The sequence below is a fragment of the Asparagus officinalis genome, chromosome 6 (assembly GCF_001876935.1).
Source record: "Asparagus officinalis chromosome 6, Aspof.V1, whole genome shotgun sequence".
NCBI classification, from domain to species: Eukaryota; Viridiplantae; Streptophyta; class Magnoliopsida; order Asparagales; family Asparagaceae; genus Asparagus; species Asparagus officinalis.
Window position 1 is genome coordinate 42,291,450 of NC_033799.1, and position 27,503 is coordinate 42,318,952.

Genomic DNA, 27,503 nt, shown 5'->3' on the forward strand with positions numbered 1-27,503 from the left:
AAAAAGACAATCACAAGGGGTAGCTAGTGTGGATTAATTTTAATATTCTTTTCAATTTTCTAGGCTGTCAACAATTAGAGGAGTAAGGGTAAGTTTGGAAAATTAAAATAGTTATAGGTACCATCAATAACTTTTCATTCCCCGAGCCCTTTTCTCTGAAGACATTGGATCGGAGTCATCTCTCCAAATTATATATTGCTATTCGATTAACCTTTTTTCCCTCTCATTGTTTCTCTTTTTCATTTGTCTAAGCTAAGTTAAAGAAAGGCAATAAATTTATCAGTTCACATACTTACTCCTGAATTTAATTAGATCGAAAAAAACTAATCAAATTAATATTAAGTCCATAGACAAAATGAAGAATTCAAAAAAAGTAAAAAAGAGACAGTGATAGCATTGAATTGAAGGTAATAGAAATGTCAAGTGAATAATGGACAACTAAAAATGGAATCGAGGGAAGCATAGTGATCCGGATGGTTGAGAAGTTCTAGTATGGCTTTTCAAGATCTCGAGTCTGATTCCTATATGAAAAAACCGAACAAGTTGATGGTGATGGCATAGATCACCGGAGAAGGATGTGGTGACTGTGAGTGCGAAATTTGGGGAAGTAACAAGTTTTTTTTTGGGGGGCGGAATAAATATCTCAAAAGTGTTCTTTTCCTTATTACATTTAATGCTGAATAGAAGATGGACAAGCGATGATGCCATGTCAATTGTTCTATGTAATATGTCCTATTTTTGGATTCTCATAGCAATGCTCGGATAAAACTTCATGATTTTAAACTTGTGTGTCTCATTTTCAATGCAAAATTACAATTCCCATAAAAGGTATGAATAAACAAACTCGTGCAGTAGTAGTACAAGTTCTACTAGCACGCACGTAAGTTAGATAGAAATAAGTAAAGTATTTCATGTCATTCATGGAGAAAATAGAGTGATAATTTAGAATTTTTCAGTGTCATGTTAGAAGAGGATGTTCCTTGTAAGGTTTGTATTCGTGGAGAGAACACAGATGTGATAAGGGCTGTTTATCTCGGAAAAGTTTAACATTGACATCACATTTTTTATGTTTCCACCTGTTTTCCTTAAAAAAAAAAACAAACTTTGCAACCATACAGCCCCTAAGATTTGTATTTTAAACTTATTACAATGTGAGAAATCTAAAGAATCCTTATGTTTCTAAAGTTCGTTTTGTTGGGTTTGTAGGAAGATAGAATGAAAAGTTAGTTTTGAAAAGCGATTTTTCCAAAAATTCTTTTTTTCAAAAGAAAATGATAATGTTGAAGATATATATGGATCACACTAATAATTAATATTGCATTTAAAACTAAAGGTATTAGTATTTCTTTAGAGAGTATTTTAAATATTTTCGTTCTTTTTTTATATATTTTTTATTCTTCTAGATTTTTTTTCTATTCGGTTGTGTATTTTTTAAGATATAGCGGGACCCTCACCACATGAATTCTAACACTATGCTCGTGTTATACAAGGATTTCTCATGGCACAATCCTTCCATTGATCCACGTTCCCAAAATCACAAAAAGCAAACAAAAATTTTTTGTTGTAAACATTTGACTTGTAAACAATGAATAGAACTACTCAAATGTATATTCAATTCATCTGATCATCAAATGTTCATTTATAACAAAACTTTGAAACAAACCAAATCTGTTTTTACCGCTCAAAAGATTACAGTGTATGCACGAGATATTTGTTAAGTCAACTATATAGGTTATTTTACAACTGCAGTTATTGTTATATTTATTATTTGCAGTGAAACAAATAGTTACAACAGCCAAAATATATCTAACTACGATTGCAACTCCTACATCCAATCCTTTGATGCCCTAATTGCCGTGACGAAAAAACAGCTACAATAGCCAAAATATATCTAGCCACGGTTGCAACCTCTACATCTATCCTTTAATGTTCCTACTTAACTAAAGGATGACGACTTTCAACGTTTTTCTACTCCTTTATACAAATGAGAGAATCTAAGATTCACTATTCATACAGTAGTAAACGGTAAAGTAGCAATTACTGTAGCAGTACAACTGTAACAAACAGGAAATAAATACTGTAGCAATTTTTTGAAAAATATCACTATAGCACACAAGAATATTGTAGCATTTTTTATAAACTGTAAAACTTCAAAAACTTTAAAAATACTGTAGCATTTAAAAATTGGAATTACTACATTGGGGGGAAAAAGATATGTCATGCTTTGCACGGTGTTCACGACTAGTTTGATATAATTAGAGAAACACAGAGAAAACCATCAAGGTAGCAAAAACTCACAAAACCAAAAAGACAATCTCTACAAGAAAGAACGCACACAACACTTGCTACGACTTGCATTTTACAAGGGAATGACAAACACAGCACAATTTATGACCGAAATTCCAGGAAAATAAAGAGACTGAAATCATGCATATGACAGAGATTTCAGAAAGGAATAGAGAGTGAAATTATGTTTTTCCATTAATTACAGTTTGGACACAAAATGCTCAAAGGAGCAAACTCAGGGGGTAAGAGTACAATCTTCAACGCCAGTTAATAAATGAACTAAATTTTCAGCTAAGACCTTGACTATAAAAAATAGCAGATTTTAAAAAAAAAAATCAGGAGCAGGCAGCCAGATTATAATAGATTAAAAGATTACTTCACTTGCATTTAACTGCCAAAATGAAAATGCCTTCTACAATTGCTGCTGATTAGCATTATACAATTATCCAACGTAGAGTTGGAGTAATATTTCACCAGGATCAGGAAAACATTCGGAGGAAATTGTTTGCATATGCCATCGGCTTAACATCAGGGTGTGGCTGCAAGTTTTAATTTTTATAGTAACAAGAAAACAGATCAGTATAAAAAGCAAGCAAGTCAAAGTGACTTGAAATATAATTTGCACATTAAATCAACACTCACCACTGAAGAGAAGGAAACGATGTCTGGCTTCAATTCAGGGGCTTTAAAACGAATAAATGCACCCTTGTTGCCCATCTGCAGAGGTGACACATTGAAGATATATATCAGATTGTCATTAACTTACTAACAAGATGTAGGGATTGAAACATGAGCATATGAATGTCAGAGACAGACAGAAATAGCTTATAGCATGGTGAAAACGGTAGCAAACATAAAATATCAGAATTGTCGTTCTTATTATAACAAACATAAAATTTTAAATGTCCTAATTGAAGGTTTAAAAGCCAATCTATTCCATTCATAATTATTTATGAACCGTTTTTTTAAGTGAGCATATAACATTCTCTATATCTTCTCAANCCACACACACACACACCACAAAAAAAAAAACTAAAACTAAAGCACTGCCTCATGACTAAAAACATAAAAGTGGTTACCTATGGTATAGCTAGATCAAAATTAAATTAACTCAAGAACACTATTACACTTGTTCCCCATATTATAAGCAGTAATTTGAACAAAAATGGTAATATTGTTCCTCCATAGATCAAGAATTTTGGTCTTTAGGAAGTATCATGATCATCCAATAAGAAGGGTTTCAATTTATTCAAATGAACGCTTTGAACACCTATTGATTCTAACAATTGATTGCAGGGTTGACCATTTGGACCTTTCAATTCATAGACATGGATCTCGGACCTATGAATGGGGGTATTCCCGATACTCACAAAGAAAAAGGGAAGTGACTTGGACAAAAAGAAACGAAATGACTTAAACAAATCTTGTTTGTCGATAGCCTAGGACCAATCAATCAAATATTGATTAATACGTAATCGATCGAACACTACTTGAAAATGGCTCTTCTATCCAGAAATGAAATGTTCTTGCTCCCATTGGACCATTTGTATCTATATGCATCAAGATCCTGATTCATGGATCTCTCGGTTCAAGAAATAAGAGGATCAAATTCCTCATCAAATTCAATAACATATGCATTCCTGTCTTAGCCTTAGGCTGTCGCCAAGAGGTCAACTCCTCTAAGTCTTAAGATAATTTGTTATACGAGAGGAAAGAGAAAATCATTAGGCATGTCCAGTGTAATCATTGCGCTGCGAAGAAACTCATCTGCTAAAGTTCAAAATTTGAGATATCTAGCAGACCTGAAAACAATATGTTATCCGCAAAGAATAATGTGAAGAGTTGTTTTATACAAAACAATTTTTTTTTGTGATGTAACTAAAACAATTCTCAATCAGTAGTGCACTAAAAACTTAAAATCAGTTGACAATTCTTGAAAGACAATACAAACTTTAGATCACAACCTGTCCCAACAATTACCAGACAAAACATGACAAACTACAGTCAACATAATGAGTTTGACATACAGCAGACTTTAGCACCAATCTGATGACTTAAAAAGAGAATCTTCACAGGATAGATTTTTCTCATTTGGAATATTCGGAAAACTTGTACTTAAACATTTGTACACAACATATACCATTAAAATTGGGAAAGGACTTTATTTGTTCATTTCTCTACTCCATGTTGATTAAAAGGTTCAATATCTCCAACATTATAATGAATCAAATGGAAGTGAAATTCAATGCAAGCCTAAAACTTTATCTCAGGGTCAGAGGCCTTGTACTCCTCAAAGGGATGCAAGAGTTAAGAACAATTGATCAAAACTGATAAAAGATGTAACAGCATGATTACAAAATAAAAGAGCGAAGAACAGCTATTAAGTCATGTACCTGATGTATAAAATGTACAGAGTACAAACGAAAAATCAATTCCAAACTGAGAGCGTTATCAAACATTTAAAATTGAAATGGCAAGACAGGTCACAACTGTTGGTTGACTTATACCAAGAGGTTGACATAGAAACACTTATTACTTTAGCCAAGACATAAATAAATAAATTGATGCCACTTTTTCAGAAATATCCTTTGTTGTATGGGGTAGTATATTGTAAATGTGACAAGATTGAGAGTATCGTTCCAGATGGAGCACTACGGATGGCACCCATAGATATTGAAGCTAAATAGCCTAATGAAGCATACACGGCATGCCTTAAATGAGTGCAATAATGCAAAAAATGATCTTTTGCCGAATGGGACCAAAATTCAATTTTAATGAACATATTCTCCTGTCCTAAAAAACCCTTTGAAACGTCCGATATAACTCTAACAACCCATCCCAATAGAATTAAATGGAGCAAAATTCATTTTTAATAAACATATTCTATTGTCCTAAAAACCCTTTGAAACATCCGATATTACTCTAACAACCCATCCCAACAGAATGGAATTCCATTTCACACAGGATCCATTACACAACTATAATCTAAGAGATTTCAGTGGATCACACTTCTCCTTCGGTTGGTTGACAATTTTTTATTAGAAATACAGGCTTAAAAGAAATGAAATCTGCAGCCCATTTTCATATATAAGTGCTATCATTTCCAGACCATTTCAAGCAGAGATACTTGTAACATATTTAACTACCTGATCGCAATAGTTTGGAGCAGAAAAGACAGTTATAAGCTTCCCACCATGCTCAATTTCATAGCCTTCATCCTTCACCTCATGCGATCGGACAACAAGATCTGTGGCAAGAATAAAGCATGTAAGAGCAGAATCCAAAAATACAAGATAATAATAAGACGAGAAATTACCCAGATTGTTTTCTTGTAGAAATCTCTTTGTCACATCTTCACCAAATGAAAGACCTACACCCCTCTTACTGGGGCCCCTTCCAAGTTGAGGTTGTGGGTCACTCCAAAGCAATTCACACATCAAACCTGCCAATTGTTGAAAATTTGCACATAAAGAACTATAGCAAAAAAGTAGGTAGGAAATCACACTACAATGTATAATTATGCAGTGGAATATGAAAAATAAGACAAGTTTCAGAAAAATATTTTTCAAAAACAGAAAATAAAAAACTGATAAAGTGTAGATTAAGAGATGATATAATGCATAATAACAAGTAGCAACATTTTTGACATTTACATATGATGACTTGTAATTAATGGTTGTAACAAACTCCATCAACGCTTAAGTCAATCATATGTTAGGAGTTAATAATATTTCAAAGTCAATGACAAAATAAATACTTAACAATGAAGAGGATGACGATGAGCAAAAAAGAAGCGAAACGGCAACAAAGACTATTGTTATTCCATAACCCATATCTACTGGTTATTTGACCACCGACCACATTTATGGATTATACTGTTACATAACTGGGAGAAAGCTATGTAGCCAGAGGAAACATATGAATATGAACTTAAATATATAAACGGACGCATTTTCTTTAGCTTATAGCAGTAATGATACAGTTTAACACATTGTAAAAGTTCACTTTTAAGGATAAAGACTAGAAGCTCCAAGTAACTAACAGGTATAAGGATCATTTAACTTGTTAACCTAAATCATGATTCCACTAAAATAATATTTTAAAAAAATCTTAAAGAAGAACAATGTATGCGACTATAGAACTGAATGGTATTACCGTATCTCTGTTCCCTTTGCATCATGGAACAGGTGAAACGACATGTGAGATGAATAAGGTATATGCTTAATTCATTTCAAGTTCATAGTAAACTTGTGGCGGTATGTCTATATTGGCTCGCAAGCCAAGATATCAGACAATAATGATAGATAGCACTTGTATCGTATCGGATTTTGTCCTAGCAACCAGAAGGTTATTATATGGTTCTGGTGATGGCTTAAGTTTCTGCAAAAATGAAAATACTGTTGGTCCATTTCGGAATTTGATTTCAAAAAGGGTATATATAAAAAAATGATTGACGATACCATTTATTAATATTGAATAAATTTCTTGCAACTATGTTACTAATTGCATGGCTCATTAAACGGTCCTTACGCATTTTTCTCAACCAATAGTTTTTTACTCAACCAATAATTCCTTTTGAACATGTTACGCCAAGTCAGGGATGACATCCGCCAAGCATACTCTCATTATAGAGTAGTATAAAGATGGATAATCAAAGTTCCCAGTGCAAGTTAGGTACCAGATAAATCATGAAAAAAGATGTTGTTACATTATAAAAATATAACTCTCAATCTTCAACAAAAATACGAGTTTTCGTGTAATGGTTAAGGACTTTAAGATGGTATCAGAGCAAGCCAGGTTCAAATTCTACTGGCCATGAACTTCTAGTGCAGATTTTAAAAATAATGATACCGCTCCATAAGTCCAGCTTTTCATCCATTAATTAATCATTGACATGTTGGGGTTGTTGGAATATAAAAATATAACCCTCAATTTTCACCACAACTTCCGAGTTTTGGTGCAATGGTTAGGGACTTTAAGAGTGGTCATATAAGGAAATACTACATATACTTAAATAACTTAGAAAATCAATTAGTCAATACACTTTTTTTTCCTTTCTTGCAATTTAGGTGCTCCACATTGGATGGATATAGCAACAGAATAAGGAATTTCTTTTAAATAGAATACAAGAAAACTAAAACAGCAAATTATCAACTAATTAATCAAATAAGAATACAGACTATACCTTCCTCAGGAGGCTCACAGAAACGATCGATTGCTCGAATGTCAGAGAGCTTAACTCCATCAATGCTGAATAACCCACCATGGACTACAAACACCTTGTCATTTATGACATGAGCCAAAGGCAAACAGCAAAATACTTCTGCAAAGAGCTCAACAAATGTTTCACTCAACTTAGACCTGACTTCTCCCTCAAACCCATAGATCTTATTCATGCTCTTGCTTTCATGGTTTCCTCTCGCAAGGTACATAGCTGAAAAAAGTATACAGTTACAACAACCTAAGAGAAAAACGCTAGGGTCCAGTATTACACTAATACCAATATGTAACATCATTTGGTTAAATAAAAGACTGGGAGTGAGAACATGAGCAAGCATATCAATCTACATTAAAATGAACTCCCAAAGGTGAGCTAATATTTACTTGAGCAAACTGTTACACCGGGCATCAGTTTAGCTTTTGGGTACGGTCATTAGTTAACATAGTATCAAAACCATGTTTCAAAAGTTACCTGGCCTCAAGCTAAGAATCGACAATTTATAAATGTGCTATCACATGTATTCTATACTCCCAAGAAAGTCATGCTTATGCTGAAGACCTCACCTAGCTCAAAGGCCGGCATAAGAGAGTGCTAAATGTCAAGGACTCAAGATGGTTGAATGACATGCATTGTTAGCCTACAACCTATTAACTTAAGCTTTAGGCTAATAAGATTTTTCTACAATGTAAGAGTAACTAAAACTAAATTACGATTTTCTGACAAGTAATAGTAACTAAAGCAAAATTTTAGTATGTGTGTGTCTTATCTTTTAAAAATGACTAGATAAATGTCAATAAATAGAAAGATATACATGGTGTATTGGTAAAAACACTACCTTTCTAAGAAGTATCTAAGAGAAGCATAAAATTGGAAGCATGTCCTTGTCTTGTAATATATTTTCTGAGTGGTAAATACCACGCTGTATGATATAATCAGTTAGATAAGGGTTTTTCAGAATTGAATTTTAAACCATCTGAAGGATATGTGCAAAAATTAGACCCCATTAGTTTCCAATAAAATGATAATTTCAGATGCAAACTTAGTAATATGATTAACTCCCGAACCCCCCCCCCCCCCCAAAAAAAAAAAAAAAGGAAAAAGAAAAGAAACAAAAACTCCCCAAAACAAAAAGCCACATCAGGCATCGAGGCAAAAAGGTGAAGGGTACAAAATTGCAAATAACTCCAGGGTTTAGCATTACAATAGTAAAGGTGGAAGTTCTGAGAGTCGAGTAGAATCATAATAAGTTACAATTCGACATCCAAGATTTTTAATCATAATTACATGATAAGAGCATGTTAGGCGACTTAGCCAAAGTGGATTATAATCTGTTTTTGGAAAATAGTCCACTTTTGCATGTTTGGCAACCACATTTTTAGCGGATTATTTTTTCATTTTAACAAAAAACACATGGATTACAAACCATCCTCTTTCCAAACACCCAAATGTTACCTTGGCTTGATCTATAAATGGATTATGACCTAGTTACCCAAGTGGATTATAATCTAAAAATGCCAAACATGCCCTAAGCTGAAACAAGAGATCAAGAAGCTCAAGGCAGAAGCACAAACCAAAAATTTCCAGAGGTTAATAATAACTAGCAGAAAGAAAATCCATAATAATTGCAAATGCAATGAAAAGTTTTTGATTCTTTTAGGAAAGTAATACATGATAATGCATGACTCCACCACAAATACTAGTCATAATTTACTGGAAAATAGTACCCAGCTTCAGTTGACCACATTACAAGAGAATGCTCACACAAAAAAGAATAGGTACTATACACCAACAGATATAAAAATTCCTATATTGAACTGGCTTGATGACTACTGTATCTGTAAGTAACTCCCTGCCTTCTCATCTAGGTCTTAGGCAGGCCCCACCTTAAGTTAGGGCAATTTAAATTTCCATGCCAATATTAACCAAAATATTAACAGTTTACATGGTAGTAATTGCATTAAATATGACACATAAAAAATCATGATAATAAGAAGGTTATACCTGATGGAGACATGCATTTAAATGCAAATAGTGTGAGAATGACTTCAAGTGAGAAAGATCCTCTGTCAACAAAGTCCCCATTGAAGAGATATGGATTATCTTCTGAGGGAAGTCCATTAAGTTCAAAAATGTTCAACAGATCATAGTACTGCAAATATGCAAATGCAGATAAACTCAGTTCAAATATTTTGAATACAAACCAAACCACAAATGAGACATATTTACACTTACACATGTAACATATGAGTATATATGTGTTAATGGATCACAGTTTTAACTTAAATTGGAACAATATACTAAAGAGAATGAACATGAATGACAAATCTTTAGTGTGCCAAGAGTATGTTAGGCAAGAACCTAACTACTATGTACAAATTCATAACTGCATGAATCTGTGTGTGATACCAAATAAATATTTTGAAGGGTAATCAATGTATTAAATATCATATATCAAATAAATATTGGATGGCCAAAATCCATATCGGATTGCAGAATCGGAGATATACCAAGGATATGTAAAAATATCAGGTTGCCATTTCGGATGATATAATATAACATTGAATACTAGTGAATTCGAAACATAAGAATTTGAATCACGATATATGATTAGGGTTTGGGAGAGCTGACGGTGGAGAGACTCGAGAGACGTATTGTGGCTTTTACGACTTTGGTGTGTTCGGGTTTAGGCTTTGTTGTTTTAATCTGATTGTAAGTTCGGGTTTAGGTTGTTTTAATCTGATTGTGGGTTTAGGTTTGAGAACCCAAATCCGACCCAAACCCAAAACCACAATCAAATTAAAAAAACAACCCGATTTTGCCAAAATCTTCGAAGGGATATATCGACCAAAATTTCCAATACAGACCAATATATCGAAAACAATCCCAAAAAGCGGAAAACGGTATGAGGCATAAATATTGTTGCAGTAAGGTCCTTAATCCGATATATCAGCTGATATAGCGATATATCGGCCGATATTTAATACATTGATGGTAATGCACAATTCATCAAATAGAATAAACTAAAATGATCGTCATGATTTTGAAAAGCTATGAAAAGAAGATCAAAGATCAAAACGGAAATAACATACTCAAGAGAAGGAAATAGAAAACAAAACATGAGTGTGCCAAGAGTACGTTAGGCAAGAACCGAACTATTACATGCAAATATATAAAAGCATGAATACATGAGTGATACTATAAAAACATTTTAGAATAGTAATGCACAACTCTTCAAATGGAATAAACTAAAATGATTGACATGTTTATGTAAAAACTATGAAAAGAAGATCAAAGATTTAGTTAAATAGCCCAATATTCATAATAATAAAAAATTTCCTGTCATGGCCCCAAGGCCCTCAACTATATGACAGTCTTAACTCATAAAACAATAAGGGAAATGAAGAATAGAGATTCACAGGAAAAACCTCCAAGAGCATACAAGGATCTATGTTGTCATGTACACTCTTGAACTTTCATATATGCTAGCACCCAGCTAGCTTGTATCTTTGCTTCAAGGAAGCCATTAACATACTGCAACCCAACCATAGCCATGACAGTAACTACTTGCTTCATAGAATCCAACTGATATAGTTTGCTACCAAGTTAAATTGAATAATATCAACATAAACTACAATCAATTGCATGCCCGTAGAGTGCAAACTAAGATAGACTGGGTAAAAAGGTTCATAATTGGTCCATTGTTCCGATTGAGATAGAGGCATCGTGATAATGGAGGAGATCAGCAGAGACAGTGGTGATAGTACCATATTACTTTGTGTTGAGAATCAAGATAGAAGACTAGTTTGAGATCAAAGTATTGATTATGCTCACCGCACATAAGTAGACATTTCAAAGATTGACCAAGAGCACTCAAATAGCATAAAAAAGTACTTATTAATAACATGATTTGAGTATATTCCTGCGATACTGAACACGCTCCAACTTTGAACTCCATGTTGTTATGTCAACAACATCATCAACACCCATATACATCAACTATTGTCTAAGGAAAACAAATATTGAAAAGGAAACATTCAGATTCTAAGGAAAACAAATATTGAAAAGCAAACGTTCAGATATGACACAGTGTTATTCAACTGATCCTCCTGCTAGGGGGAGTAAAGAGGAATAGAAAAGATTGTTTTTTTCATAAGCAGACAAAGTCTGATCTTACACAATTGTTGAGAGGCAAATAGTCTGATATTTAACAGTGCTATTTAATTGACACTCCAGGTGTGTAAGAAAGTACTTTGTGTTTTACTTGGCAACTAGAGTAAGTACTTTATAATGCAAACATGCAGCACAATTTGGAATCCAGAACACAAGATTTGATAAATAACAATCAAATTATAAGATCGTTACAAAATCTACAAGCTCTTGTAGAAAATAAGCTAGAACGCTTGTATAGATGCAATTATATTTTTCTGGTAGGCGTACAAGCCAATTATAATACGTAAACTAAGTTGCATGGGTAGGGGTCCGGGACATGAGAAATCTGTAATGATAGGGTTCGGGGACACAACTATAAATATGTATTTTATGTATAATTATTTATAAGTATTAAATTAATAATTTACATAAGATCAATATTGTTTTTTCATTTACATGAGATTAATAATATATTACAAATAGATGTGAAGTATAGAATATACGTCCAAGAAGTGTATGAGTGTTTTAAATTAAAACATGTAGCATATAATTGAGTATACACTCGAACAAACATATGCATATATTCAAGAAGTGTCCAAGAAGTTTGGGTACGGGTATGACTTCCAAATAGAAGTACCCAGGTAACATAATACATAAATCTTGAAATTTGTAGCAATAGTTGCATCATGTAATCTTTTATGAGGAAAACCCCAAAAAAGATAACATCAGCGAGTTATAGAATTGAAACAATGAACAAAAAGAGCATAATTTCTCAAGAGAGAAAACTCTACAATTATTTTATAAAAATAAATCAGATTTCCTACTTCAATCTCCTTACCTGGCCATGCACATCACCACAAACTGTCAAATGACTGCCATCATTTACTGTGATATCAACAAGGGAAGGCATAGCCCGTAGCATTTCCCTTGCTTGTAAAACAATTTGGTAGGCATACCTACAACCCAGCAGTTTATGGAATCAATTAGTGGCAGAGGAAAAGAAGGAGAAGAAAAAAAATAAAAAGCACAAAGACGATTTTTTTCATTAGTATGATTTTATTTTTTTTATTTTATTTTTCAATTAATTATCGACAATTACTTGCAAGAAGCACCTTTTGTGTAAAAACTTTTGGTTCTTAAAATCAACCATCATTTTCTTAACAAAATCCAGCGTTACAACTTCACCGTCTATTCTTGCACCGGTATATTGCGGCTCCACATCTGTAAAAAAGTTCTAACAGTTCAGTACTCTTGTAAATGACACTTCTGAGAGAAAGGAAAAAATAAATAAATTAAAAAAAAGAGAAAACAGCAAGCAGTTGGTTTCTGCTCTCCATGCCCTAAGTACCTAAAATGATTCTCCTTCATCATATCTTCATTTGATATTACTTCTAGTTTCCTGTGAACCAACTCATTACTAATTATTTTTCCTCAACCATTTCAACATTCTCATATCAATTACCCGCATCTCATCCACAAACCAGCCCCCCTGAATCTTTGCTGCTGATTTCAGCATGAGAATTGAAGGGAAAAGGCCATTTCTTTTTTATATATAATGTTTGAAGAATATTGACTCCTAGTTGCTAAAATTAACAATAGTCTTCAAAGAGAACTGAACCGGAGCCACAGAAAGAAGGAAAAGCAAAAGTTGCTAGAAAAATACATTGGAAATAAGTTATTAATGAATGTAGAAAGTACCAATGCAATGAAAATCAATAGACTCAGCAACTGAGCGCCTAGAGGAATCATTAACAGCAATTGCTTCTTCAAATCGGATCTTTTGGACAGCTTTTTCACACTCCTTCAACTTCTTAGTAGCATCTGGATCATTTGGGCAAATTCTTTTTACCTACAACATATGAAAATACACTTAAAACTAAAATACAACAAATAATCCATGACAGATTATCCATGTTTTTAGAATCAAATTCCTAATATAATGTTAATTCAATGGCAGAAAGCACAAGCACCATTCATCTTTAAAAAAATTAGGAAAGACAATGAGGACCGGAAGCTGGCTGAATCTAAACAGGTGTCAGAAGGTTACTTCAATGGTAAAAACTAGAAAGCATAAGTGCCATCCATCTTTTAAAATTAGGAAACTATATTACCATGAGGAGAGTGGAAGCTCGGCAAGTCTGCTAGATGGTGAGAAATTGCTCATCCATGTTTCTATAATCTCAGACAGAAAAAGAGAGCCTATCCAACTACTTGCTTGAATGCTTAAAAAATAGAGCAGCATCTAAGATGGCACATAGCATTTGAATATGTCCTCATTTGGATGATGTAGCCATGAAATATTATCAACATTAGCATATGTCCATGTAGAAAATTCAAATACAAGATTCTAGTTTCCTCACTGTTTAGTATTTAATTAGATGGGGTTATAATAGAGTAAACTTGCAATTGAAGTTTTTGTTCAAGACTCGGCATATTATTGAATAAAGAGGAAATGAAATATCAGAAGTATCTACATTCACTCCCCTAGCCCAGTTCTTGTAGTTGTGTATCTGAGCCCCCAAACATAACAACACAGGCAATAAAAGAAGATCAGTATTGACTGTTTGATTCAATTAACTATTTTGATGAATCAAACTTTAGTGTTTAGTTTTGTTTTTCCCCCTCCTTCCTTGCTGATAGATTTCTCTGTGGTTTTGATACTTGCAGTATAATATGAAGTTTAGAGTTTGAAACTATATCACAATTGCATTTGCAATCATGTCTTTAATTATGGTGATTTGCTTTCTGCTTCCTGAAAAGATAGAAATATCTAGTATAATAACCTTTAGTTTTAAGTTTCAGATATACATGCATCTCTTTCTCCACATGCACATGCCAAACTGGTTAAGCCTACTCTTTCATTTGCATTCTACATAGTGCTTCAAGTATCATGTTGCATGTTTGTATTTATAACACAATAAAAATTTTATATTAATATAATATTATATTGTATTGTATTATATTATATTAGCATGCTATACTATAGCTTTCAGTAGTTTGAGTTTTTTTTGTTTTTTTTTCCGGAAGCGTCCTCCTATCCGTCACCTCTTTTCTTTTCCTATATTTTTTTCATTTTCCCTTCTCTTTGTTTTGGTTATATCATTTATATATAAGAGCAACTAGTTCATTGCATTTTGTCTCTGAATCTTGCTACAGGGATTCAGCTGTGACCATGATAAGTGATAACTTCCACTTGTAAAATCTTTTTCCTGTGCTTTCTTTATCCTCTTTTCACGTACTCACATGTGGTGAGCAGGGTGGAGGGATTTGTGTGTGTACTGGAGTGGGAAGTCATATGCTACTAAAGGGTGGGTTGGTGGATAGGTTTAGGACCTTAGGTCCTTGGTTAAATGCAAGTCAGCAGAGATGCTAGTACCCTACACCATTATAGTAATTGAAAAAGTTGTATCATTCAGAAATTCCATCATAGAATGAATAGAGCAATTAATCAATCTTTCTTTTTGATATTATACGATTTATATACAATATATAATTCATTTTTAAAAAAAATCAAATATCGCAAATGAACATGCCTGTTGAAAATCTTTTAGAGCTTCTTTAAACTTTCCCATGGCAAGATATGCTGCACCACGCCGGTAGTAACCCTACAGAAAAAGCAGAAAACATATGAATGAGGAACTTAAACAAAATACTTACAACTTAAATATGCATAAGAATGCAGTAAGCTCAGCGCTCACAAAATTGACTATGCATGAGTGCAGATAAAAAGCACATGAAGTGTCTCACCTTCGAGTACCGGGGATCAATTTCGATGGCCTTACTTGCATCCTGAATAGCACTGCCATATTCCTCAAGCTTAGTGTGTGAAAATGCACGATTTGCCCAGTAAACAGCATTTAGGCTATTTAGTTCTATAGCTTGAGTATATAAATCAATGGCTTGAGAAAATTTGTTCGCTGCAAAGATCACGTATTCAAATAATCAGAACATATTAAAAAATTCAGAAAATTTTCTAATAAACTTTAAACATCTTTTTTTTTGTAAACTTTAATTATCTATCATTATATAATATCTAAATGCACATTTTTTGTAAACTTTAAACATCTATTATTATATAATATCTAAATGCACACAATAATTTGGATTTAAGAATTGCTCTTAGCTACATGCTAATGGCAGTTCTTATTTCATTATTATTTCCTACACGTTAAAAGGTACCAATCTTCCAATGTAGTTAAGACTTAAGGCGAAATGGTCATCAAATTTTGCCTCCAAATCTATTGAGAATTCAACATCATATGGCCAGTTTTTAAAGTTTGTCTCCATAATATCCAAGTATAAGTTATTTGGTTACATCTGAAAGCGATTTCTCAAACATACATGAAAGACACTGCTCTACTGAAGTAGTGAACTTGTTGGAAAAAGACAAAAGAAAATTTTATTTGCCCTCTATGATTCAAAAGCCAGAAGACCAAATAATCAGAGCTTAGGTGCAACCATAAATTAGCAAGTTTTGCTCCGTATTGGGTATGTACTTTCATTTGGCTATTTCTCTTATACCATTCATCTATAATGAAAAAGTAAATCTGTATGAAAAGATGTAAAAAATCCTTAGTCTAAAAATTGCTACTTGACTGGATTGGTTCCATAAAAAAATCTCCCCTTCCTTACAGGCGTTATCCTAATCTAAAAATTGTTTCTTGATTGGATGAGCTACTATCCATAACGAGTAACATAAAGTTTCTCTTTTCAAACTAATTTGCTGAGTTTCGTCAAGTTTTTCCTTTCTCTATAGTACATTAGATGTTTTGATATTACATAACTTGTCAAATTTTTGGGAAGCCGATAAAGAAAGAAAAAAAGTAAAAGCTGAAGAAGAGAAAGGTGGGAAGATCTCCCATAATCAAAACAAACAATAAACTCTGTGGTTCTCTCCCTGTGCATGGAAACCAGGTTTGGTCGAACCATGTAGTTATCACGTGCTCTTCTTAGTTCTGCATTGTCCTTGTGTGTGATTGAAGACCTCCCAATTGTTTATCTCCAAGGCAATGATTATCATAGAACAATCCAAGTTATTTTTGACGCATCTTTAAATTTGAGTGATAGATATCACCATTTTTCCATGACACCATAGCATATACCTTAAAACATACTATCATCTCATCCTAAATGTACCAGTCACGGTTTTGGTTCACAGTTGTATGTATGTATGTATATACATGATCAAATAACGAATTAAAATACCAATAACAGTTGTCTGTTTCTTTCTATTATCTATAACAATTAAGAATCAAGTTAAATCAAATAATAAGGTTTAATAACAAAAGTTTAGTTTTGACTGCATGGGATAATACGATGGGTGTTTTGCAAATATTTACGTAATGGGTTTTAGTTTTCAGGTTAAAAAACCAATTGGTTTTGAACCTGATATTACCAGATAAACTAGCTTAGGGTATAAGTAATGGAGAAATCAGGTTTTCTTTGAACCACGTGTTCATGATGTATCCATGGAGAGTTTGTATCCAACACATGTTGGACATGGACATGGCATCCAAAATGCCATGTCCATGTTACCTAGATTATGTTCATTATTCCATTGCTTCATTTTCCCACTAGAATATAATAAATAAATTTTGGTACTCTAAAAGCTATTAGCAATGTCAACATATGTTTGTCATTCGTAATAATTCTTAATATTGATAATATTCATTCAATCTCATCCGGAGATGATCAGCATATGCTTAAAGCATGATATGATACAGTCAATATATATCGCTACCAATTGACTTCAAACATTAAAACAGCTATATCTATGATTCTATAACCATAAAAAACAAAACAAAGAATCTGGAATTGGTTTGAGTATGTTGGATTAAGATGTTAACTCACACTTCGGAAATTATTTATAAATAGGTAAACTCAAGTAGGTCCCAATTCCAAACTACCCCATACAGAAACTATAACTAATAAAGATATTCCAAACATCAACTAGATTGTTCAATTTATAAGGTTCAAGCCTTCGAGCATTTGTGCTTCGTAGTCAAGACTAACATACATGGTACAATTTCGAATACAAAGTACTCCAAACAGATTAGAAAACTGCAGCATAGGAAGTAAATTATATGTACTACACAAAAGAAGTTAAGCTACTCCATATTCAAAGTTCAAACACTCCGACTCAGCAAAAACTTTATCAGTACAATCCAATATTTCACAAGGTCAAATTTTGAAATCTTAAGATAGAAGTTACGCAAACCCATATTTAAAAACAGACTCCGCAAAAATTTTAACTATCAGTGCAACCCAATATTTCACAACTTGTAAATTTTGAAATCTTGAAGTAACTCTGTTTGTAAAAATTGAAGCAAATAACATTAAAAAATACTCAAAAAAATCAAAATTTTACCCTTAAATGCTTCATTTGCGGAGGTTTTAAGCTCTTCTGCACGATCAAATTTTGAATTTGCAGTTCCATCCATAATATCTAGTTGTGCGAATCCACAGCTTCAGAATATAACTCTGTATAATCAAATTGCACAAACTTAGAGCCCAAACTGGGTCGACTTTTACATGAAAAATCTTGAGAAAAAAATATGTTGCTTACGTTATTAAGAGAGAGGCTTTTGGACTCGGCGAAGGAGAAATTTCCGGCTGTCGTCGGCGATTCGAGCGGCGGCGGGTGCGGCTGCGATCTAAGAGGAGAAGGGGGCTACAGAACTACAGAAACTTGAGGAGTGTTCGAGATTGAAACCCTACTAAACTTGACAAGTGTTTGCAGTTGTGATTCACTTAACGGGTTAATTTCACAAAACCCCTAAACTTTAGAAAATTTTGGACATAGCCCCTCTAGGGTTGTTTATCTCACATAATCCTTAAACTTTAGGGCATCTCACAAAACCTCCTGACCTTTTACTATTTCTCATTGGAACTTTCAACATATATAATTTGATAAGAGAATGACCAAAAATTTAGGGGACAAATTTTCAAAACCGTCCCATTTCAGCTTTTATTTATAAAAAACGACCTTTTTCTAGGATATTTGCAAAAACCGACCTGGTTTCAGCCTCAACGCTGAAACCAGGTCGGTTTTTAAAAAAAAGTTTCTGAAACTTCACGGGAGTTGAACTCCCGTGAAGTTTAGCAGCTTTTAATTAAGCTGTTAAACTTCACGGGAGTTCAACTCCCGTGAAGTTTCACAGTTCAATTCTTTTTTTTTAACTGTGAAACTTCACGGGAGTTGAACTCGCGTGAAGTTTAGCAGCTTAATTAAAAGCTGCTAAACTTCACGGGAGTTCAACTCCCGTGAAGTTTCGGAAACTTTTTTCAAAAACCGACCTAGTTTCAGCGTTGAGGCTGAAACCAGGTCGGTTTTTACAAATATTTTGAAAATGGATTGTTTTTTACAAATAAAAAATCAAAAAGGTCTCTTTTGAAAATTTGTCCAAAATTTAGGAGAGAGTGTACATTATTCGATAAGAGGGGATTATTGGTTAGGACAAATTGGGGCCAAGTGGGAAAATTGTTCCAATAGAACAATTTTACACCTTTGGGATATTTTGAGTGGGGTAAAGTGGGATAAAGTGGGATAATGAGATAATTTGAGCCTTTGATTTGACAGATAATTGATGACGTGACACCTTATTAAAATATAATTTTATCTATTAATTACTTCTAAATTAACTTATCCAATTGGTTTGGTATATTATTTAGTATATTATAATAATATAAATATTATTTTACTTTATATTAAAATATAATATATTGTACTATACTTACAAATTACAATTATTAACTATTATATTGTATTATATTATATTATATTAGCATGTTGGCTAATATATAATAATTAATATAATATAATATCAATATATTTAATATAATATTTTAATATAATACATTATTTTATTTATACAAAAATATAATATGTTATACAATAATTACTAATTAACATTATATTAGTATGCTACATTATATAATAATTGATATAATATATGAATAATATATATAATATAATACTTTAATAATATATTGTTTAATTTAATATATTATATATTCTTACGCTGATACGTATGAGAGCGAGAGGCTAAGTTGTTACCTTTGACTAATACGTAGGCAATATGGCAAATACCTACTTTTCTTTATAAAGAAATACAGATATTTGGTCACGACTGTGCGCTAATGTAGGGTCATCCAGTTTCTATTCGTGTGCTGGATCTCTTTGAAGTAGTCTGAGGATCTATCTTGTTTTGTTCTATTGAGTATTGAGGAGGCAGCTTTTGCTTTGTGATTGATATCTATACGGGGCTTTATAAGCTTAGCACAATGTATTTATACATCTGGCTTGCTTGTATATAAACATATTTATTTGGCTCTCTTTTCTATCACGTATCATACCATCAAAGAATTATGTGCATAATCCATAGAATTACTTCACAAATTTTAATCTTTCGTGATGATAATATAGCTCATCAGTTCCATCGATTCTTTCTCACCATTCTGTTCAATTTCATGATTTTATTGAACATTCGACCTGGGTGCTAATTTCAACATTCATCCTACGGAGTTCTTTTCAAATGGGCTAAGAACCATGATCTTTAGTTATCATTTTTGTTAAGCTTCGATATCAACCTCTACCCTAACCAGAACATTAATAGATGAGCGAAAACGGCGACAGCGGGGTGCTATTAAAATAAGCGATAATTCACATAATGGCATCTGTTTCACAAATTGCATGAACTTCGCATACAACTAAATTTAAACAATATAATATGTACACAGATTAGTATATAACAAGACTTTGCCATCTGATCATATTATGACTACTGTCATCGATCAACCTCCTACGATCAATTAATCTGCAATATCATCTATTATTGCACAAAGTTCTACAATCAGTATTCAAATTTTTAACATCACCGGATTACATCAGTTAGTCTATCAAGCACCAAAAGTATGTAATAGATCTAAGCATGAATGATCATGCATGTAAAGAGTTGATAGAATATGTACATACTCGTGGCAGATATATTACTAATATAAAATGAGATTTAAAACAAAAGACCTAACGAAACCTTCCATTGGCTATGCAACAGTACTCCGTACGATGAGGGGCCTCCTGGATCGGCTAGCTTGCGAAGTGACGTCTAACTTGAAGGTTCGATGACGTCGCATGTGAACGCCGCGTCGAACTCACATGCGCGGTGATATACCTGCAGCGATGACTGACGTAACTCGGAAACGATGTCCCCGGCAAACCTGATGCCAACGAAGGTGAAGGCGTCGGACTGCGAACGATCGTCCAAGCTGGAAACCGAGGACGGGACTTAATGATTCCGCACTGTAGCTATAGCGGTGTTTGTATCTGAGGAGTGCGATCAAGCGTAACTGGGCTGAACGATCTGTTTCTGCCGTGAAGAGAGTGGCCAAAGGCGAGGTAGGCTGCGGGAGTGTTACGGTGACAGATGGCGGACAGGCCAAACGAGAGGAATGAAGAGTTGCGGATTCTGGAGGCTGGGTTGAAGGCTGATTGGGAAGGATGAGGGCAGGCCCTGCTAAGTAGTCCGGCGTGGAGAATATAGAAGTAGAGTCGGGTTGTGGGTTTGTTGTTCGAAAGTGTGATGGAAAAACAGAGGAGGGGCACTGCTGGTTAGGCTAGAGAAAGAAACGCCAGGTAAGGGAGGTAGGAGTCGGCGGGTTATTGGGACAAAGGGAGTGCTGGAGGCGGCGACTTATCGAACGAAGAAGGCTTGATCGGGTGGAAGGAAGAGAACAGAGAATGATAGAGGGAACAACCTAGGCGGTTTCACACCAAATTTGCTAAATTTACATATAATTTTCTTCATTCATCATTCACTGATTAAATTATGTGCTGAAATAGGAGGAACAGAATAAAGACTATGTAGAGTGAATATCTACTCTATAAAATTCAGCTTAATCATCGCGCCTTACAATTAAATTATCAACCATAGGTATCTCACCTACAATCAAATTTCTAATTAACTAATAAAAACTAAAATAAATATAAAATGGTAACTTATCATATTATTGTTCAAACCCTATCCATCATTGCCTCCTCGGAGCTGTGAGAAAACCTTTGACTCCGTCGTAGTTAGTTACATAGATAGACTTATCATGCTTCAATAATCAATTAACTTCCTGTCTGTAATCTTCTCTGCGTCGTATCAGATATCTTAACTTTCATTAGCATCTCAAATCATTTTAGCTAGAATATGATTTGCATTGTGAAAAATTACCTTAATCTATCTAAATATTATTGAAATATCACTGCTGCATGAGTCGATATAACTAACATTAGAATGGTATTAAAAATGAAAAGAAACTCGTCAGTCATTAACAATTAGTGCTCAGAGTCAGATATATATTTAGTCTGGATTGCCAATCACATATTGAGACCTAGTGCTTAATCAATCAATTACTCTAAGATAGGAACTAAATGACCAATATGCGATAATACTAATTCTATCAAACTTCAAAGATTGTTCCATATCAATTATACTGTCTACTGACTATACCATATCAATCATTCTCCCAATTGTTATTAGTTAATCGAATATAGTAATATCTGAATGATTTCAAATTAGCTGTCACATTGATGTTCCCATACATAATATAATTACATCTAGTATCCAATTCAAATCAAAACAAAAGGATGGTCCAAAAAAGTAACAATCATAAAACCTCCAAAAAAATAAATCAAGACTAACATAAGAAAAGTAAACATACGACAAAAACCAAGGAGGATAAACAAATGGACAAAAATGCTATAAAAAAACTAACGAACAAAAGAGATGATCAAATAAAACAATAAAAAACAAGCAGAGACGTCACATAAAAAAAAAATAATACGTATATAAAAACGACATCTGGATAAAATAATAGACGTTCCCTTACTCCAATTAGTAGTTAATTATTGTATCATAACAAGTTCCTGTCTAACAGTGATATAGTGAGTAAAATCAGCAAAACAAATATGTCAGAAATAAGGAATGTTTTTGTGCTCTATCAACATAAACAAAAAAAGAAATAGCTACCTTGCAAAAGCGTATCGGCGGTTATCATTTTGTAAAATATTCATAGCATTAGGTTGAAATCAACAAATAGATACAATCTCTTATATGCTCAAACTCATGTATCCCTAATATCTCTATAATATGTCTGATTCAAAATATTAATATATTTTTGTGCATACTATATTATTAAATATATGTTATTATAATATTATAATTTTTCAAAATGGATCATGGTATATGTTGAGTAGACCGGTCCGGGTTTTGCATGATGGTTGTTGATATCTAGATATCGTGAAAATAAGTTAATTTATTTCACGTTATACTATAAATCATAAAATATTATTATAATGTTAGTGTCAAATATCCTATATACTGTGTTATTATTATACATATAGTTAATATCACCTCGCTTTATTCAATTATTATATATACTTATAATAACATACCACGTATATTCTATAATTACTACTATCGATAATAGTTATTAATCATATGTTATCTAGAATTATGTTAATTAAAAGTTTAATATATGCTTTATTGTTATATAATCGTCGTCATCATAATTTGATAATTCATAATTGCGCATGTATTAGTTAAGTCAATATAAAAATATTCTTAAAATATCTCAAATTGCCTTCAAAAGTGGCAGACAACATTCTGTTTCCAATATGGACGGATCGGGCGTAAACTTTTTGACAATTGGTGCAAGAAATGTTGTATATGCAGGGGTACCATTTTATCCCAAGTGGTGTAATTGTCTCACTAGCTCCGTCCAAAAGCAGAAACAATCAACCAAAATCGTGATGTCATCTCTGCGGTTCATCTGCTACACATCGAATTACACCTCGATGAACCATCCAGCACATCACCTAAAATCTATCTCATTATTCCGGCCTCGCCCAGAAATATTCGCAACCAAGTAACCCACCACCCCCTACCGAATGACTAATGAATTAGTATTTAGAAATTTGTTATCAAAATTAAATGTAGGGGATCTCAAATCTTAGGGGGAGTCTATAAGACAACCTCATAGTTCAAGGGATTACGTGTAATACTCTCCCTTACTAATATTTTATATGGCTCACCTTCGTTGGGCTCGTAAAATATCCAAATCCAATAATGTAATCGAATCGGTGCTCCAGTTAGGGTCGGAAAAGATCTTGATCGGGCTCTCGTTAGGTTCAGATGTTGTTATAGCCTAAAAATAACTTAGTGTTAACCTTCCTTGGGAAATTAACATGTGTCTCGTATCACGCCTAATCAGACTTGTGTATAACTCGAACAACTCGAGCTGCCCATGCGGACGACTCTATTGGCCGACAACCTGCGTAGCCGAGTAAAAATACGGTACTTGTCGACCAACCCAACCAGTCATCTCTGTGAATAACCCACACTCAGCTCGTTATATCAATCGATAACTTGTGTAGTCGACTAAAAAAGGCGGTGTTTGTCGGCCTTCAACCGGACGACTGAAGAGTTGGTAGTTTTCTCGAACCCTGCACTGACAGCATCTTACCCTTGCATTAACTATTCTGACAAAGTCATTATTGCTCTAGTCCCCAAAATCTTTATGACTTATCAGGCTCCGTCAGCACTAAGCAACCATTGTCGCTTAGCACTAACCATTTGGATGGCTCATTTTCACCAGCAGCTAACACCTATTAGTTGTCTGCCAAGTCAGTTGTCTGTCTGGACTCGGCTCAAGTTACCTATCTGCCCTTTTGATTCTCTATAAAAGGAAGCCATGCAGCTTAAGGTAACTCTCTAATCTTTGGTCCTTTTGACATAACTTTGAAACTTTCTTCTCACATTCCCCCTCTCATGTTACTAACTTGATCGTCAGAGGAACAACCGGAGAACCCAACTCCGGCCTCTCATGAGTTTCATGTGCAAGAGAGGATTGCAGGCTCCCGAACTAGCATTCGAAGAAGCTTGAGGACCTTAACATTCTTCTAATTCACTCATAAACCCGTTGTTTGATAACCGTCATCAACAGTTTAGCGCCCAATTATGGGCCCGTCATCCTTCTTCATACGAGATGTGTGGTTCTGAGCATCCTGGTCAAACTTTTGACCCCCTTCCTAAAGAATCGCGTGCGGATTATGTCACTCAGGCCCAGTTGGAAGAATCTACGCAAAGGATCTCTTAGTCTTTCTAGCAACAGTTTGCTGCTTTCACCAATGAGCTTCTCAGTCGAATTCCTCTCCTACCACCCTCATCATCTTTCATTCCTCTACCTCCAGTGGGTCAGTCATTTGCTCCTCCACCACCTTGCCTGGAAGTGCCAATCTATGGTGGAACTCCTTACAAAAAGTCCATTAATAGCTTTGAACAGCTCAGCCAGAAGTTTGCACCTAACTTAATAGTCATCACCAAGCAAAAGCTGCCTCCTCATGTCCTACTTCAGATGAGACAAGAGACAAGAGAGATCCTCAGGGACTATTTCAAGAGATTCCAGGCCAAAAGATTAGAAACTGATGACCCTAGCAGCGCGGTTGCCATGTCTGTTGTCATGGCCGACTTAGTGGGCAACAAGTTGGTTGACTCACTCGTTAAGAAGTGAGTCACCAGGTTTGAGCAATTGATGGCTAAAGCGTATGAATACATGAATGTGGAGGATGCCCGAGCCTTTAAGAAGGTGGTCAGGGTGGCTAAAGCAGTAGCAGAGGCTAACCCCTCGCCCAGAAAGGAGGTGGCAAAGTGTCCTCCTAGAGTCAACCCTAGGCCGAGTAAAGCCGACAAGAGGGATCAAATGATGGAGGCTGCCAGAAAGCCATCCCCCATTGCTGATCTTAACATCTCTCTCAGAAGTTCTCTACTTAGTCCAAAGAGAGAGGTTCCTCAATTCCACCCCTCCTCGTATGAAGTCAGATCCTCGATCTTGAGACATCAAATAGTATTGTTGATATCATTAAGATCATGGCCATCATACTAATGATTGCCGAGTCCTCCAGAGAGACATCGAGGACTTAATACAAAGAGGATACTTGAATAAGTTCATTTCCCAATAAGACAGGAGAGAACCCGCTCCCAGGGACCCGACAGGAGGTCTCATTCCAGGTCACCTCTCCCTCAACAGCCGCCAAACAACTGACCGACCAAGGTTAGCAATAAGGGTGTCATCAACACCATCAGCGGCGGCCCTACGACGGGTGGGATGTCCAACAATACTCGGAAGAAATACACCAGACAAGCACTACATGTCAACCTGTGTGACAAAAAGTCGAGGATGGCCTAGCCCATCTCCTTCGGCGACTCAGATTTGAGAGGCATTTACCCACCTCACGACGACCCTCTTATCATATCAGTCGAGATCGATGGCTTCCAAGTCAAGAGGATCTTGGTCGACACCGGGAGTTCAACCAACATCTATAGATGGTCAAACTGTATTTTCACTTAGGCTAATGATCAGCTTGGATCTAAGAAGTGAATGTCCATGGGCTAAACACTTTGAATAAGCCCAAAGTCAAGCCTACAACAAGCTACATCGAAGGTCGTGTGATGACTCTGGCGAACCTCACCAAACAGCCCACGTCGACTCGACCCGACCAAGTCAAAATACGAGTTGACTCCCACAACACACCACAAGCCGAGTTAAAAGACGTTATTGGTCAACCAAGCCTAAAGTCAAATTTTGTGTTAAATTCGAACTCATAGGTGAAGCTCGCCAACCAATGAACTTTGCCCACGTCAAGTGGACTAAGTCACACGTCTGCAGCGACTTTGGCTGATATCTTTAGCGAACCTCACCAAGTCTGTAAAGTTAGCCCAAATTGCTGTTTCAGAGTTATTTTTAGGGGATAACCACTTCCCACTAACTCCTACTTTAATGGCCATTTAACCCACAACTAAAGAGGCTATTAACTCTCTCTTTTAGCCTATAAAAGGAGATGAGTTCATCCATGAAATATCGATCGACCAAGGAGGAGTAAAGAATGTCAAGATCGGATTAAGCCTCCTGAACCACAACGAGGAGATATGGTCGTATTTCTATAGTAGAATGCGGATGTATTTGCTTGGGGGGCTGAAGAGAGCTCTCAGTCGACTGACACACTAAGCTGGTTCGATAAAAAAAAAGGCATCTTAGCCCAAAGAGGCAAAAGGTGATTGTCGAGAAAGTCGACTGACTTCTTAGAGTCGGCTTCATCAGAGAAGTGTATGTTAGACCCTAGAGGGGGGGTGATTAAGGTCTTGTGCTAATCTAATCAGATTTTATGCCAATTAAAACTTATTAATAAATTATTCTTGCAAGATAGATATAATATGTTATGAGCAAGAATATGCAATATGAACAAAGAGAAATATCCTAGCAATGAGATATACTATGAGATATATGCGAGGATATACAAATAACTAGGGGTGTTAACGGAGCGGATACGGCTCGGATATGGCACTTATCATATCCATATACGTATACTCATCTCGGAAACGGATACGGATACGGATATATGTCGGTAAGAAAAATTCATATCCATATCCGCCAAAATCGGATACGGTTATGGATATAGATGCGGATATATAAACGGATATGCATGTTGATACAAAAAGGATATGAGAAAACTAGATAGTATTTAGAAAAATATAGTCATGTGATACAAAAAGAGTTCGTTAATATGTTCATTATGATTGAAAAGCTAAGATTAGACATCTTGATCATCAAAATTAACCACAAATCCAAAATCTAAGAATCGAAACTATCGTAAGAGTATTACCAATATGTATTCGGATATTTTCGGATACGGATACGGATATTTCACAACAAAACCATATCTGCAACTATATCCTATCAGTTATAGATTTGAGTAACCATATTCGTATCCTAACGGATACGGTTACGGATATTTTCTCGGATACGG

The 27,503-nt window shown here is 34.6% G+C and overlaps 1 protein-coding gene across 1 annotated transcript; it reads right to left on the reverse strand.

The window, feature by feature from the left end:
- On the reverse strand, positions 2,457 to 18,334 carry LOC109844727 (serine/threonine-protein phosphatase 5). The gene is made up of 13 exons (XM_020413840.1): positions 18,222 to 18,334; positions 18,024 to 18,136; positions 15,404 to 15,573; positions 15,190 to 15,261; positions 13,355 to 13,505; positions 12,769 to 12,877; positions 12,495 to 12,612; positions 9,509 to 9,656; positions 7,472 to 7,720; positions 5,603 to 5,728; positions 5,433 to 5,533; positions 2,929 to 3,003; positions 2,457 to 2,825 (listed from the first exon to the last, which is right to left on the reverse strand). The coding sequence occupies exons 2-13, from the start codon at positions 18,094 to 18,096 to the stop codon at positions 2,766 to 2,768; spliced, it is 1,452 nt and encodes a 483-aa protein (XP_020269429.1). The 5' UTR covers positions 18,097 to 18,136; positions 18,222 to 18,334; the 3' UTR covers positions 2,457 to 2,765.